This window comes from Nymphaea colorata, chromosome 4 (assembly GCF_008831285.2).
Source record: "Nymphaea colorata isolate Beijing-Zhang1983 chromosome 4, ASM883128v2, whole genome shotgun sequence".
NCBI classification, from domain to species: Eukaryota; Viridiplantae; Streptophyta; class Magnoliopsida; order Nymphaeales; family Nymphaeaceae; genus Nymphaea; species Nymphaea colorata.
This window is the reverse complement of record NC_045141.1, coordinates 21,647,263-21,661,291: the sequence shown is the minus strand read 5'-3', so window position 1 is coordinate 21,661,291 and position 14,029 is coordinate 21,647,263. Positions and strand designations below refer to the sequence as shown.

At 37.4% G+C, this 14,029-nt stretch overlaps 1 protein-coding gene across 3 annotated transcripts; it reads left to right on the top strand.

The window, feature by feature from the left end:
• The first annotated feature begins 6,996 nt into the window (after positions 1-6,996).
• LOC116253544 (calcineurin B-like protein 1) lies at positions 6,997-13,017 on the top strand. 3 transcript variants are annotated; one of them, XM_031628402.2, is made up of 9 exons: positions 6,997-7,164; positions 7,755-7,887; positions 8,446-8,528; positions 8,672-8,731; positions 9,804-9,912; positions 10,014-10,066; positions 10,935-11,015; positions 11,437-11,549; positions 12,557-13,017. In XM_031628402.2, the coding sequence occupies exons 2-9, from the start codon at positions 7,809-7,811 to the stop codon at positions 12,618-12,620; spliced, it is 642 nt and encodes a 213-aa protein (XP_031484262.1). In that variant the 5' UTR covers positions 6,997-7,164; positions 7,755-7,808; the 3' UTR covers positions 12,621-13,017. The 3 variants fall into 3 exon arrangements, with proteins under 3 accessions (XP_031484262.1, XP_031484264.1, XP_031484263.1); XM_031628404.2 differs by lacking the exon at positions 6,997-7,164 and adding an exon at positions 7,226-7,369; XM_031628403.2 differs by lacking the exon at positions 6,997-7,164 and adding an exon at positions 7,227-7,373.
• The last annotated feature ends 1,012 nt before the right edge of the window (positions 13,018-14,029 follow it).

Here is a 14,029-nt window from a genome sequence, read left to right as displayed (position 1 = left end):
CATGGTCATAAATGAAGTTCTCATGCGGCACGGCATGGAAAAGCTCATACAATAAAATGGCAGGATCTTCAAAACTTTATTAAAGCAACAAATTAATGGCAGGATCAAAACTTATTAGAAGCTGAATTCCAAATCCTTCTCGCATGGTACTAAAATAACACTTCATTTACAAACCAACCATAGATCTAAAAGGGCGTACTTCGCTGATTAATATTGCAATACAAACACCAACAAAATCGAATTAGAGACCTTTAGACCATTTTGGACTCTATTCGAGGGTATTTAACATCAAGAACATTTGCGTTAATATTATTATATGAGTCTATCACATCACAAAGATTGAGACAAATTCATAGAACACTTTCTTTTGAATGCAAATAAATCAGATAGACGAAGTTCGGTTGAGATATATTCAAATTCAATTAGCTGACCTTCTACCTTTATGTTTCTACTTGGATTTTTTATTTTTCTCGCCTTGTTAGATAAGAAAACGTCAAAAGGACATATTTAATTATTTCCCACAAGTGATTTTGGTTGAATCGTGTTGATCATTTTGTTTTAATAAGCAAAAGGTGGGGTTAGGTAGATACCAGCCGGATAATATCAATTGTTGATTTAAAAAACTCAACCTTATCCAATATTTGAAAGATCTCTTATCCAACTTCGTAATTAATTAATTAATTAGATAGAAAACTCTGTACTGGAAGTGTTTGTTAACCGTAGATTTTTGAGATCCGCAGTCAGATTTCGGATCATCGGGAATTTTCATATCCTTCAGATTTGAGGCTATCAAACACCAGCTGTAAGCTCAAGAACAATATAGAAAAAAATAACGTGAAGCAAGCTTTTGAGAGAATTCTTGGAGCAGCAAAATGCGAGTAGCTAGTGCTTGAACATCAACCAATTGGTGGAAAGATTTACTTTCCCTTCACGAATTTTTCTTTCAAGCCAAGAAAATATACGTCACCAATAAGCGTGGACAGTGGAACGGTTTTTTTCCACTGAAAACCTAAAAAGGTGTTTGAATTGGTAGAAAGCCAACATCCAAGATAGACATTCCGTCTCACTCGTTCCCTCGTTCAATCACTACATTAGTTGCTCGTAAAAGTGTTGTTACCAATTATTTCATGAATGCTTAATAGGGTACTTTTTAAGGTGTTCCATGAATCTATCCTAATTTTTTGAATCATGCTTATGAAATAGTTACATATTATTTTATTTACAAAACGGACCGTAAGACTGCCAGTTAATGGTAAATTGTGAAAGAGTCTCGAGACACGTAAGAATTTTCCCACCATGCTTCAAACACGCCCTTGGATTAGTTTTCCATACGAAATCAGGCCACCACTGATTTAGAACCCGGAAAGCTTTTCTTTTCTTTCGGTTCGGTCTCTGTTCTACGAGAAACCAGATCCACCCTGTGGAAAGCGTGGAGGGTGAGTCTTCATTCTGTAATTTTTGTGGTTCGTGGGGGCAAATCTTTCAGTAGACATTGACGGGCACGTCAAGGCGTGGGACTCGCGGCGGTTGAAAACTTGGAATTTTCCTCCGCGCCGAGCGTAAAAACTCGGCGATCGATTTTCGAAGTCGCCATGTGCACGTGGGTGAGGTGATCATGGCGGTTCGCTAATCGCGAATTCATCGGGGAGTAAAGTCCGGGCGAACTCGACGAGGTAGGTCGGTAAGGTAGACCGGATCCACTGGACTCGACCCAACCCAAATACCACTAACCCGGAGGCAGGGACGGGTCGGAGTTGGCCAGGAAACGGGCTTCACTGGGTCCGAACCGGACCTAATCAAATTTGGATCCGGATGCTATTTTGGGAAACATAACCCAAATGTGGACTTTCGTTTCAGATTCAAATGCAAAGCGGCTAACCGAATCCAGATTTAAATCGGTACCTAAATTGTCGTTTTATCAAACCCAACCGGTGGGAGTTGGATTTTGGTCATCAGTCGGATGAATCCGATCCGTTGATATCGATGTGGACCCGATTAACAAGAGCTCTTGGTTGAATAGCATGTACCTACTACTCACATAAACTTGATTAACAAATTAAAAAATCAAGTTAATTTCGTATTATTAAGTCAATGCCAAGCAAATCGTTGATGTGCTTAGTTTGCAAGTGAACAAGAATCTATCGATTCTCCTTTGGAATATTTCTCCTCATTTTACTATATGGCTACATTTTCCTAATTATGAATCCAAACAAGAAACCTCGAAGTGCAAAGTCTCTTGGAGTTTCGCATATAATATAAAGCTATTAAAATGTCCATAAAAAATAAGCATGCACTTCAGTTGTATATCCAACAAATTAAAAACCATGGCATCTATGGATGCTTTCGGTAATATTCCACATTAATACTTTGTTAAACCCACATGGTTATTATTTACTTTTATAGGGAAGCCAACTTTAGATTTTCTAGCAAACATTAAAAAAGAAAAAAAACTTTTTAGCAAAGAAAAGTCAAGAGTTTAATACCAGAAACATTTGTTGGTGTAATCTACAATGCATCATGATAGGTGCGTTTATGAAGATGTGAATGGATTATATTCAAATCGTATGTAGCCTTTACCATATTAATCCAACTTATGGAGGTTTCTCTGTTCAGATTCAACACGAATGAACAAAGTCTAGATCACATCTGAATCCGTCTCTTAAGATTCACAACTTGGATCAGATTTGAAACCAATTTATTTTTTTAAATTCACGTCCGAACCTCGATCTGAATCAGTCTTTTAAATAAACAACTGAATTCAAATCGTACTACTATGATATGTTAATAACCAACCTTCAAAATGTACAGGCTATTTGGATGCATGATATGTACCTAAAACAGAACCTGAATATAATTGGATGTCATTCATTTTATTAATTTGATGTTATATTTTCTTCCATACCCAACTGTTTCGAAGCAGTTTATCCAGATATATTGTCTGAATTCGACCTATTAACATCTCTATCAATGATCCCCAAGGATTCATCATAAAGTCCTAACTTCAGTTACTCATTAACAGCTTGTAGATCTGCTTCAGTTCTTGATTGAGACCACAGCATCAAACACGCTCTTAGACGCAGGGATCATAACTTAGTATTACAATAAACATGTCAAATCAGTTGGAATATGAGATCTGAATCAATCAAACACCCCCCCCAAGAAAGCTGGATTGGATTGGATCCAATTTGTGAATCTAAAAATTAAGTTTATATTGGTATAATACTTTCTTAATTAATACTATAATATGACAAATAGGATATTTGAACCCGATTCTTTGACATCCCTATCAACATTCATAGACCATTGACAATTGCATCGTTTGCTTATTTGTTCGATCCATATTCCTTATATGATAAACAGATCGATCCATACTTGGAAGTTGTACTTCCAGGTCCTATATCTCCCATTCCCTTCTGACTTTTATCTAATAAAAATAAGACATCTCCACTGATTCTTGTATTGAAATCTGATTGTCATTCGTGTGGTGACGCGGGCATTGCTTCCTACTCGTGGAGGTCTTTACTTACCAGTGCGTATTTATCCCGGAAACCGTCCGCCAGATCACGTTTTTAAATGAATCTGACGTCCTCACTCCAAGTTAGTGTTTGTGCAACCTGGACGTGCAAAAATGAGCTGAATTACGATTTGCAAATCTCAAGTCAAATCAAGTTCGTAGTTGTAATTTAAAATTGAGGGCCAAGTCGCCCACTGTTTTATAACACACAAGTTATTGATCGGGTCGAGCCACAGCTCGGGTTTTAGGTTGTCGAACTGAGCCTGGGCTCGGGTTTCGACTTTCAAACCGGGCCGGCTCGATACCCAAGCTTATAGTGCGAAAACCTAAAACACATGTAATAATAATGTGAAGAATTGTTTGTGTGTGCCTACTATTTTAATAGTATGCCATTGTACCGATTTGCTTGCGCTGAGCTTTAGAGGATGTCCAACAACAAGAATATTGTGTTTCTGCGACCTACTTTCAGAATAAATAACCTTGGGAAAATTGCATTTACTTTGCGTGATGATTGTCTTGTGTTGTTTTTATCTATTTTCTTGGGTATGCCTTAAATCTGTATTAAAGAGCACTTCTCCTGCAAATTTCAGTGTAACGAGACAATCTGTTCTCTCTCTTTTGCTTTCTTTGCATTCTTTGTTAAGATGTTGCAAGTTGAGCGAGCAAAGGGTTGCAGTATCTGCCCTAAGAGGGTGCGGGCGCATTGGCACCAATAGGCAACCAGTTGCTGGTCCGCGGCACCAACATAGCCTCGGATCCTAACCAAGAGCTAGAAAAAAACATCTGAAAGATTATACAGTATGTCGGACCTTGCTTATCGCAAAGTTTGCTTAAAACAGAGCTAATTTAATCAAATGGACCTACTCTTTCCACCCCACGCAAGTATTTCAATTAACCATGGATTGTTGAGACGATCTTTTGTTCAGCAATATCAAAAGCTGCAACTCGCTGGCTTTTCCTTTCTCCGTTTCGGATCCTAGTGATCAGTTTTTGAGAGCTTGTCTGCTCTTAAATCTTGACCCGATTTGTTTTCCTCCGCTCGTTACCGCCAAGGACCACATAGAAAGGCGGTTGGTATACTTTTGAATAAAAGATGAATTTTAAGATGGGTCGTGTGGTAATGGATGCATGAATACCAATCAATTATATTTTAACGATTTGATAATATAATAAGGGAATTATTAGTATCAAATAGTCAACAATAATTTTTTTATGTTTTAATAATAAAAAAACTAAGGGTCACGGTATTCACTTGTTTGTGGCCAATTTTGCAGCATGAGACATGTCAGCTCGTTGCACCCTTATATGACAATAACTTATTTATTTATTTTTCTGTTTTCTTTTATATATATTTGTTTGTGGTTAGAGTACTGTCAATTATTTTCTTTGGATCTCATAAGCAACGCAGAGCATGCTAAAGTTTTAGTTTTTTATTTTCACCTGTATATTTACATGTATATATAAAAATTCACTTATTTTATATAAAAATTATGTCGATTTTTATCAAAAATTTTAAACTTTAATTTAATCTTTCATCATAAGCTTCACCCGTGCTCATTGACAATTGAGTGTTTTTATCCCTAAATACTAATTCCTTGTTCAGGTGAAATGCGACATTAATAATTTTTTATATCGAGATAAAATTGTGTATTAAAAATATCAACGTCAATGCTATGGTTCAAAATGATTAATAATTAAATTATGAATTGATGGCATGAATTCTAAACCCAAAACCCCAAGTCACTGAAATGACAAAATTGTGATGCGAGACGTCAGGCTTGGTGTCGTCGGCAACGAAGGACCTGCGCTTGCCATCTGTCACAGTTTTTTTTCTTTTTCCCTTCACTTGTCAACCTCGATATACGATATCAAGTAGGCAAATTCGAATGCACCGTTATTGAGCTCGTTCGTGGTCAGCGCCTGGTTCAAAGGAAGAGAAAAAAGAAAACGAAAAATCAGAAGCTTGTGAAGTTTAAGTTCTTGAATTGCGTCCCAGCTTTATTATTTTGTTGTTCCAATGAAATGTTATATATGTATGGACTGTTGTTGTAATATATATATATATGTATATAAATTGAATGGTAGGCTTAACTTTTTAGAATTACTCGACTATTTAACCAGTCATCTAATTTATTATCGATAGTTTAAAAAAATGATCAATATTTTCATTATTTAGTATTACTTTTTATCTTCTTTTTTTTCATATTTTTTCAATCATCCATCTCATCAAATAAACAACCCTTGTTAAATGAGTGAGTGATTTTAAATAGCCAAAGTTATTGTTGACTCCCACTTATACATACATAAAAAAAATAGATTTTTTTACTTGACTTGATCCTTATGGCTTTTCTCACATGTAGTCTAATGCAATGTACAGCGAGCAAGGTAAGCACATCGGCTTAGATAAGCAGAACGGATGCAGGACTCAAAGATTTCAGCTTTTTTTTTCCATTTTCGTGTGTGTGTGTATATATATATATATATATATCAATAAACCGACAATTGATTCGATAGTAAAAAGTCATAGCAAAACATAGAATGGGAAGAAAATGTTGCTAACATGACGGTGGGCACGCCAAGTTTGACCAAAAAAAAGTCTAAGCGGACGCCTTTTCCATGGAATTCCCTTCAGTGTGGAAAAAGAAGAAGCGAAAATACACGGTTAGGTTAGCATGGGCAATTGCCTACACAATCTCATATAAACTGCTCATTTATGCATTAATGTAAGTGATTATTTGCTTATTTTGCAAATTAGCGGCTCTCAACCTTTCTAATTAATCCTCACTCATTCGGCTGCGCCACTTCCATTTGATCTGGCCAGCCAACAATGTCTTTTCTTTACATAGAATAGAAGCCGTTCATGCTTCCCTAAAAAAAAAAAAAAATGTTGGAGCCAAGGGACGACACCTGTTGTGCTCATGAAAGCTAAATTTGAAACCCTCCCAAGTCTGTTCCGGAACAACTCACTAATCTCCTCACCAAATCGAATTCACAAGTTCCCAGACACTTTTTTTGTCAAACAAGTAAAAGTTATCCGGATCATCGAAAGCATATACCAATTTCAATATTTTTGTTTTCTTGATTATTTCGCTTTTCACATTTATCGGGAGGATATTGATAGATACGTATTTTTTTCTTTTATTTAGATCAATAAAATATTGATATTCTTATTTTTTAAAAGTTATTTTAAGGTACGAAATTTAATTTAGATCAATAACTTACTTCATCTCGCCCCAACGATCCCGGTCACGTGGATGCCCATTGCCATTTGCCAGGTATAGACGGATGACGAAAATAGCCTCTAACGTTGGGTTACGATAGAGGAAATCTTGGGGGTATTACGATAATTTCGCGAGTCACCGCCCACCCCGCTACGCGGAGGCAAGAGGAGGTCCCGCGAATTCGAAGACAGCGCGCCTCCGTGGGAGGACAGTGAGAAGATTCGCTCCTCCCTCCTTTATTTAAACCGAGCAACCTCCTCCTTCCTTCCTTTAGTTCGGAGTCTCTGACCTCCCTCCTCGTTGGGTCGCCTTCCACGCCACCCAAGCGAAGAGGAGGAAGGTGGCTCTTCCACCGGGGAAAGTTTCCCGACTGCCATAGCAAAGCGGTTTTCCGGCTGGCGCCTTGCGTTTGATTGGGTTTGCCTCCTGGTTCGTTATTCTCTGGCGTGCTTGATTGCGTTCGGTTTTTTGCCGCGTTTCCGTCTTTTTCTGCCCTTCTTTATCGTACGAGAACCGCGTGCACGTCGCGTATGGGGCTCTTTCTTGTGTGCTTTCTGAGCTTTTTGATCTTGTATTTCCGTTTGAATGTCCGTCCTGTAGGTTGTCTATCCTGGACCCGTGGCTCAAGGATTGAGTCGGTGAACCTCATACTCTGTCCTTCGTTTTGTATATAGTTTTTTTGGTTGAGTTTGGTGGGATTTTGTTTTCGAAATCTTTTACTGCTCATGTTATCCTTATTGCTTTCTTTTTGTAAGCGTGTGTTGGTGTATTTGAATTGCTGTTCCGGTTCTTGGAATTCCTTTCGTGATATTTCAAATGTGTTTTCCTTTCGGAAGCGAGAATTTTGGTGCTTTCTGCTGTTCTTGTGGGTCAATAATTTGCTTTTATGTTCAGATGTCTCACTTGGACGTGATTTTTTCTTCTTTCTTTCTTTTACTTGATTTTCTTATTCTGCTTGTAAAAAAATTATTCTCTTTTTTAATGAACGATGATGCTTATATGTTGTCTCCGGTTTATAGGTGGAGATGTTTGAGTGCCTCGTGTTTTGAGTCTCTTGTCAGAGGATCCTGCTAATGGGCTGCTTCCATTCAAAGGTCATAAGAGAATATCCAGGTTACGAGGACCCAAGGGTCCTTGCACAAGAAACAGCATGTAAGTTGCCATGATTTCTTTTAGTTGTACGATATGTTTCTTTTATGTGATTTTCGTTGAAGCCGGTCCTTGTGGATCGCGTGATATTGATGTGATATGGCAATCGTTTCTCATCTATGTTTGTCATGAAAGTGGATTTACGCATTTCATGGATCCATATAACATCGTGCTACTGGCTACATAGTTGGGAAAGAATATATTAGTTAACATGCGGCTCCTCCTTTTCCGTTTTCCAAAGATATTTATGTTGGACATTTGTGGCGGAAAGAGAAGAAGGGTTTCGTATCTTGAATGAGCGGCTTTTGTATTGAATCGATTTTAGTTATATTGATGCTCTTAAATACCAAACCATGATAGCGGGACTGGTAGAGGGCCGACATTTGGCCAAAATGGTAATGGTTTGGAAATCCACGCTTTAAAGGAAAAAAAAAAAATCTGAATCTGTAATTTGCAACGTATTTGGTTGTGGTTTCTTCCTTGCAAATTCTGGATTTTTCTTCTTGGGTATACCATGAAGGGCATCTTCTTTTTTCTGTCTGCTTTTTGAACTTCTTGCAGTCAGTGTCAGTGAAGTGGAGGCCCTATTCGAGCTATTTAAGAGCATCAGCAGCTCTATCGTTGATGATGGGTTGATAAGCAAGGTAACCTTCAGGCCCATACTGTTCAGTTCTGCAGTGTGTTCATTTTCATCAATTGTGTATGCGTTATGTAGGCCGTTCTATTTATATAATAAATTCACTGTATTTCCTCCTGCATCTGTTTACTGTTCTGCATTTTCATGTAGGAGGAGCTTCATCTAGCCCTGTTTACGAATGGTAAGAAGGAGAACCTATTTGTAAATCGGGTAAGTTTTCCTCAAGATCATCTTGAGTTTTCGTTATTATTTTTTACAAAAAATTCGTTTGACTCTGAGTGACTGATTGTTTCTCAGCGAATCATGAAAGTTTTTCTGTTAATTCCATAGAGAAAGTTGTATTGTTTTACCTGTTTACAAAGCCAAAAGCACACAGACAAGATTTATCTGTTTATCCTAAAAAATTGCATTTTAAATTGCCGTAAAGAAAGCCACGGCTTTGGTTATTATATACCAGAAGTTCACAACATGATTGTTAGTGTGTGGAGTTTTCTCTTGAACTATTCATGATCATGTCTCTCTATTATAGTGATGTCTGCAGTGGAAAGGCGGGTTTTCCTTGACAGAAACATAAGTGATCTTGAGCGATATGTGATTAATGCATAGCCACATAAAATCTGTTATAGTTACCAAAGATTATTGAAAATTTGGACATTTGAATGAGGAACGTGTTCCAATCAATTAAATTTACTTAGAATTTAGAGCTTTGACAAACCAGAATGAATTTTGATGACAACTTCTGTGCTCTGGATAAAATAAATAGAAATGATGAAAGACCTTTAATCTGTAAAAGGAAAATGAGTCATGCATGATGACCATTTGATGGGTTATACAGGAGCCAATTACTGGTTTGAACTCTTTTTTTTTCCTCATTTTCTTTTCTGTTAATAAAATGGTTTTTCTATAACATCCCTGATATTATTTTATCAGGCTGCTTTCATGAATTTGTTTTTTTCCCTTCTCTGCCATTTCTTCTAATAATATTTTACTTTCTAACTTTGGTAATATGTACTCACGTAATCCTATGCTTCGTTTTCCAGAATATGCTAACATTTGAAATTATCCAAGTTCTCTCCTCCTTTAGGATATCTTTTCTGTATAATATTGAACCATGATGATATAGTTGTTTATAAGTTTCATTTTAGCTGGAAATGTGGATCAGAAGATCAAGTACCCTCAGATATGGGTATTCTAAGTCTTTTACATTGTTAATGATATTTCAAGTAAACTTCAGTTTGCTAGTTTCTTTATCTTTTGACAATTTTCTGATCATCTTGAGCAGATCTTTGATCTATTTGATGTGAAGCGGGAAGGACTCGTTAATTTTGGTGATTTTGTGCGAACTCTTAGTGTGTTTCACCCAAATGCACCTGAGCAGGATAAGATAGACTGTAAGTTCATAGCTACTTTATATATTAGATTTTTGCACATGTTCTTGAAAGATTTTTTTTTTCTTCTTAGGTTGTTCAACGTTGTTTGTTTTATACTGCAGTTTCATTTAGACTTTATGATTTGGGGGCTACTGGCTTCATTGAGCGACAAGAGGTAAACCTGACAGTCTGATTCTTGCATGTACTTATGTTAGGATGTAATAACGTAGCTACATAAGTTGTTTGCTGGTATGATTTTACTCCAGTTTTAAATTGAGTTAGTAGCTAGAGTCATAATCACACACTATTGTTCTCAACAATTTCTTAGAAAAAAAGGTTCTTATGAGGAGCTTTTTCATGGACATGGAAATCGTGAATATTTGGTTTTCATTCTTGAACACATAACTTTTAAATCCTTTTAATGATATGCAAATAGCAATAAAAATGAAAAAAATGCAAAACAGGAAAATGTTGATTTTAAGTTGATTGAGTGCTGGTAATGTGGGCCTGGCAGTGGCATGTAGGACATCCTTTTAGCCAACCCCATACTGCACAACTAATTTGTTGATATCAGGTAGCAGAAAAATGCTTAAAAATAATTGAACTAGATTCCTTTCCAATCTCAACAGCCTCGTTTGTTTGTTCTGAATTTAGATAAGATGTGGAAATTGGGCTAGTTGCAAAACGAGGAGATGGTTAAGGGCTCAACTATATATCAACTAACCAACATCATGATACACATAGATTGTTAAAGAGGGAAAGTGGGTGAGAAAAGGAAGAACCTGCAAGGAGGGAAACATAAGGGATTTCCCCCCAACATATCATTGGGTAGGCTTGAGGAAAAGAAAAACAATGGACATGCAAAGGCATCTGAGTTTTTAGGTCGTGAAGCTCTCTGTTTCTCATTTATTTGTTTTGCATCTAGAGTGTCCCTCTATCACTAAATTTAGAAGCTTTATCTTTTGTTCTCTCCACAGACGATGTTGCTTTGGTTCTATCTGATGCTGCTGTTTGATATTTGAATACCCCATTTGCTTTTGCAGGTCAAGAAAATGTTAATTGCCCTTCTAGGTGAAGCAGAGATGAAATTATCTGATGAGACTATTGAGACAATCCTTGATAAGGTAAACTTCAAAGTGATAAATTATCATCCACCATCACTAGTGTACAATTGTATGTGTCAATGAGTTACGATCCTCGTTGGTGGTTAGGAAGTTTCATTGGGGTCTAAGACCCTAAATCATTTAGAGGACTCAGTAATACAGCATAATACAAAGGGCTGATCCATATATCCGTTTTATAGGCTTCCGAATGCTACCATTGAACCTATTTGGTTCTTCTTGAAGTTCCAAATGAAAGCCTAAGTTCAACTGAGTCATGTCTATTAGCTGCAGTATGTGTTGGAGACTCTGAACAGTCAGCTAAGCATGCAAAGGCTAGATAGCTAACAAAGATTCCACCTATAAAATCTTAAATTTGCTTCTAAGTTTTATCTGGAACTGTATGTTCAGCAATGTGCTTATTTGACATCCCAAATTTTGGCAGACATTCTTGGAAGTTGATGTCAACAAGGATGGGAAGATCGATAAATGTGAATGGCAGAATTTTGTTTCCCAGTATCCATCGCTATTGAGAATAATGAATCTACCTTACCTCAGGTAAACTTCTTCTCTTCCTTGTTTTTCTTTGTCATATCCAAGGGGTTAGAAATTCTAAGCTGATGCCTGTAAAAATGCTCGCTTTGTTTTTTCAATGTTAAAACTTAAAACAAATAAGATGCTTGAGAATAGAGAGAAGCAGGGAAATATGCCTATCTGCATTTTGGACAACTGTGGTCCTCTGGCTGGTATGTCATGTGACTCGTATCCTGGGATTCAACTTCTGGTCCAACACTTCTACTCATTCCTCGCCTTGGCTAGTGCTTCATACCCTGGGATTCAACATCTGGTTCAACACTTTCCCTCATTTCTCCTTTCTAGAGCACTCGAGATGAATAGAAACAACTGTAGTCCCAACGGTAAAAGGTCTCCTATTTCTAGTACAAGGAGTTTACGAGAAATTTCAGACTTTTTTGGTTCTTTCTTCTCGGATTCATGTTTAGGTCCTGGTTCAACACTTTTCCTCGTTTCTCATTTCTCAAGAATTCGAGATGAATAGAAACAACTGTAGTCCCAAGGGTAAAAGGCATCCATTCTTCTAGGATTTATGTTTAGGTCCTTAACGCAAGGAAAACAGCACATTTTGTTCTCGATGGACTGAACTGAGGAATTACAAGTGCTTTCTAATTCTCGACCTACGATCATATTTGCTCTTATCAATCATGAGTTATGACGTATGAGTGCCTTTACTTTCAGAAAGAGAGACAGTTCATTTGTCTCGAGGAACTATTGGGTATAAGTCTGCATTGTGTTTCTGCATCTTTATGCTAGTCCGTTAATTGTTCATGATCCTTAAACCTGTTGTGATTGGTGAACGCTTGGAAGGAATTGACGGAGCCTGAACTTTCCACTTTAGTTGCTACCATAAAATAACGAGCTGTATCTATGCTTTTAGAAGTGAACTGAACCCTTCCTGATTCTGCTTGCTTTTTGGAGTCTTTACGAACATTCTTCTTCTACATTCTCTTATTTGTTTGTTGATGGGTCATTATTTCAACTGTTAACAGGGACATAACCACAACTTTTCCGAGTTTTGTGTTCAATTCCAAAGTTGACGAGCTCCCAACTTGAGTAGTTGCTATGCCCCTGGGAAGCCATGCCCGTCTGCATGCAAGGCGCCAGCTTGGAGTCTTTGGTCTTGCAGGAAGTGGTCCAGTTAGTGGTTCATGGAGAGACCTTGCTTGAGGAGAAAGGGTGGTCTAGTTACTTGTTCGTGGTGATTTGTGATGTTAGGGAAGCAAGTAATTATTCTCTCGCGAAGGTCGTGAAGGGTTTTGTGGTTCATGAATTACATAAATACATGTACGATTTTTTAAAGCATAAACGAGCGCAACCCGAAGGGTTGAGTTACGCAAATGAACCTTTCACAAGGCGCCGGTAACAAAGCGTACTGGTGCTGATGAAGAGCATTTGCCTGTATTGTTGATGTTCAACTTATTCATTGCTTTCAAAGGTCATTTAAAATTTATTTATTGTTGTTTTATCAGAAGACGGCCGGTGCATTCTGAATCGCCTATTCACGCTGTCAAGTGACCAATGTTTACCTGTATCGGCCCTATGCACAGCGCCGATATGATTTAGTCATGGTGACAGAAAATCGCTTTCATGTTTCTCATTGAAAAATGGCATCCTAATCAAATCTCTGAATGAACCAAAGTTTAGTTTATAAATCCCTCACGCTACAACGGGGCATAGTGAGAACCATGTTTGAGACCTGGCTTTAACTGTGGAAATGACTATTTTCTGAATTAACTTTGCTGGCGGAACTAAGTTTTCCAACTAACCTTATCATCGAGCAAATGGATCAACAAATGATCTTTACCGTTTGGAGTTAAGAGATAAATGGAACCCATTTCACATGGCTGTACACAAGCCGACGACTCAAAAAAACTCGAACTTGAGTGGAGCTTGATACAGCAAGCTTGACTTTGACTCGAAATACAAAGTTGAGCTTGAATTTGACTCATTTAGTTGCTACACCTGTTTTTTATAATTCAACATTCATTATGTAGTAGAGTAGAGCTAAATTCCTATTCAAACTCGACTCGTTTAACATTTTGAGCATATATTTGAACTTGCTTATATTATAAATGAGTTGAGCTTGAGCCAAGTAAAGACAAGCTGAACTGGTTCTACTCATTGTGCAGCCCCAAGTAGCATCGTTACTATAAAAGGAAGTAACTAAAATTGAAAGTAAGAAAAGGGAACAAATAAATGACTAGGGCATTTGTTGCATCCTATAATCTAAACTTAAATTTCAGAGATATCGGATCCATTAATTTAGAAGTAGGCCCTCCTCTAATCTTAAATCCGTTAGATGTAAACCGAAATGGTCGACGCGATGAACAGAACTGATCCAATGGATTCTACAAAGCAAATGCATTTCTGTTCGGAGCACCAAATCGGTGCAATAAACGTAACTTACTTTACCACTTTCATATTATTAACAAGTAACGGCACAGTTTAGTCTTCGATCCCAC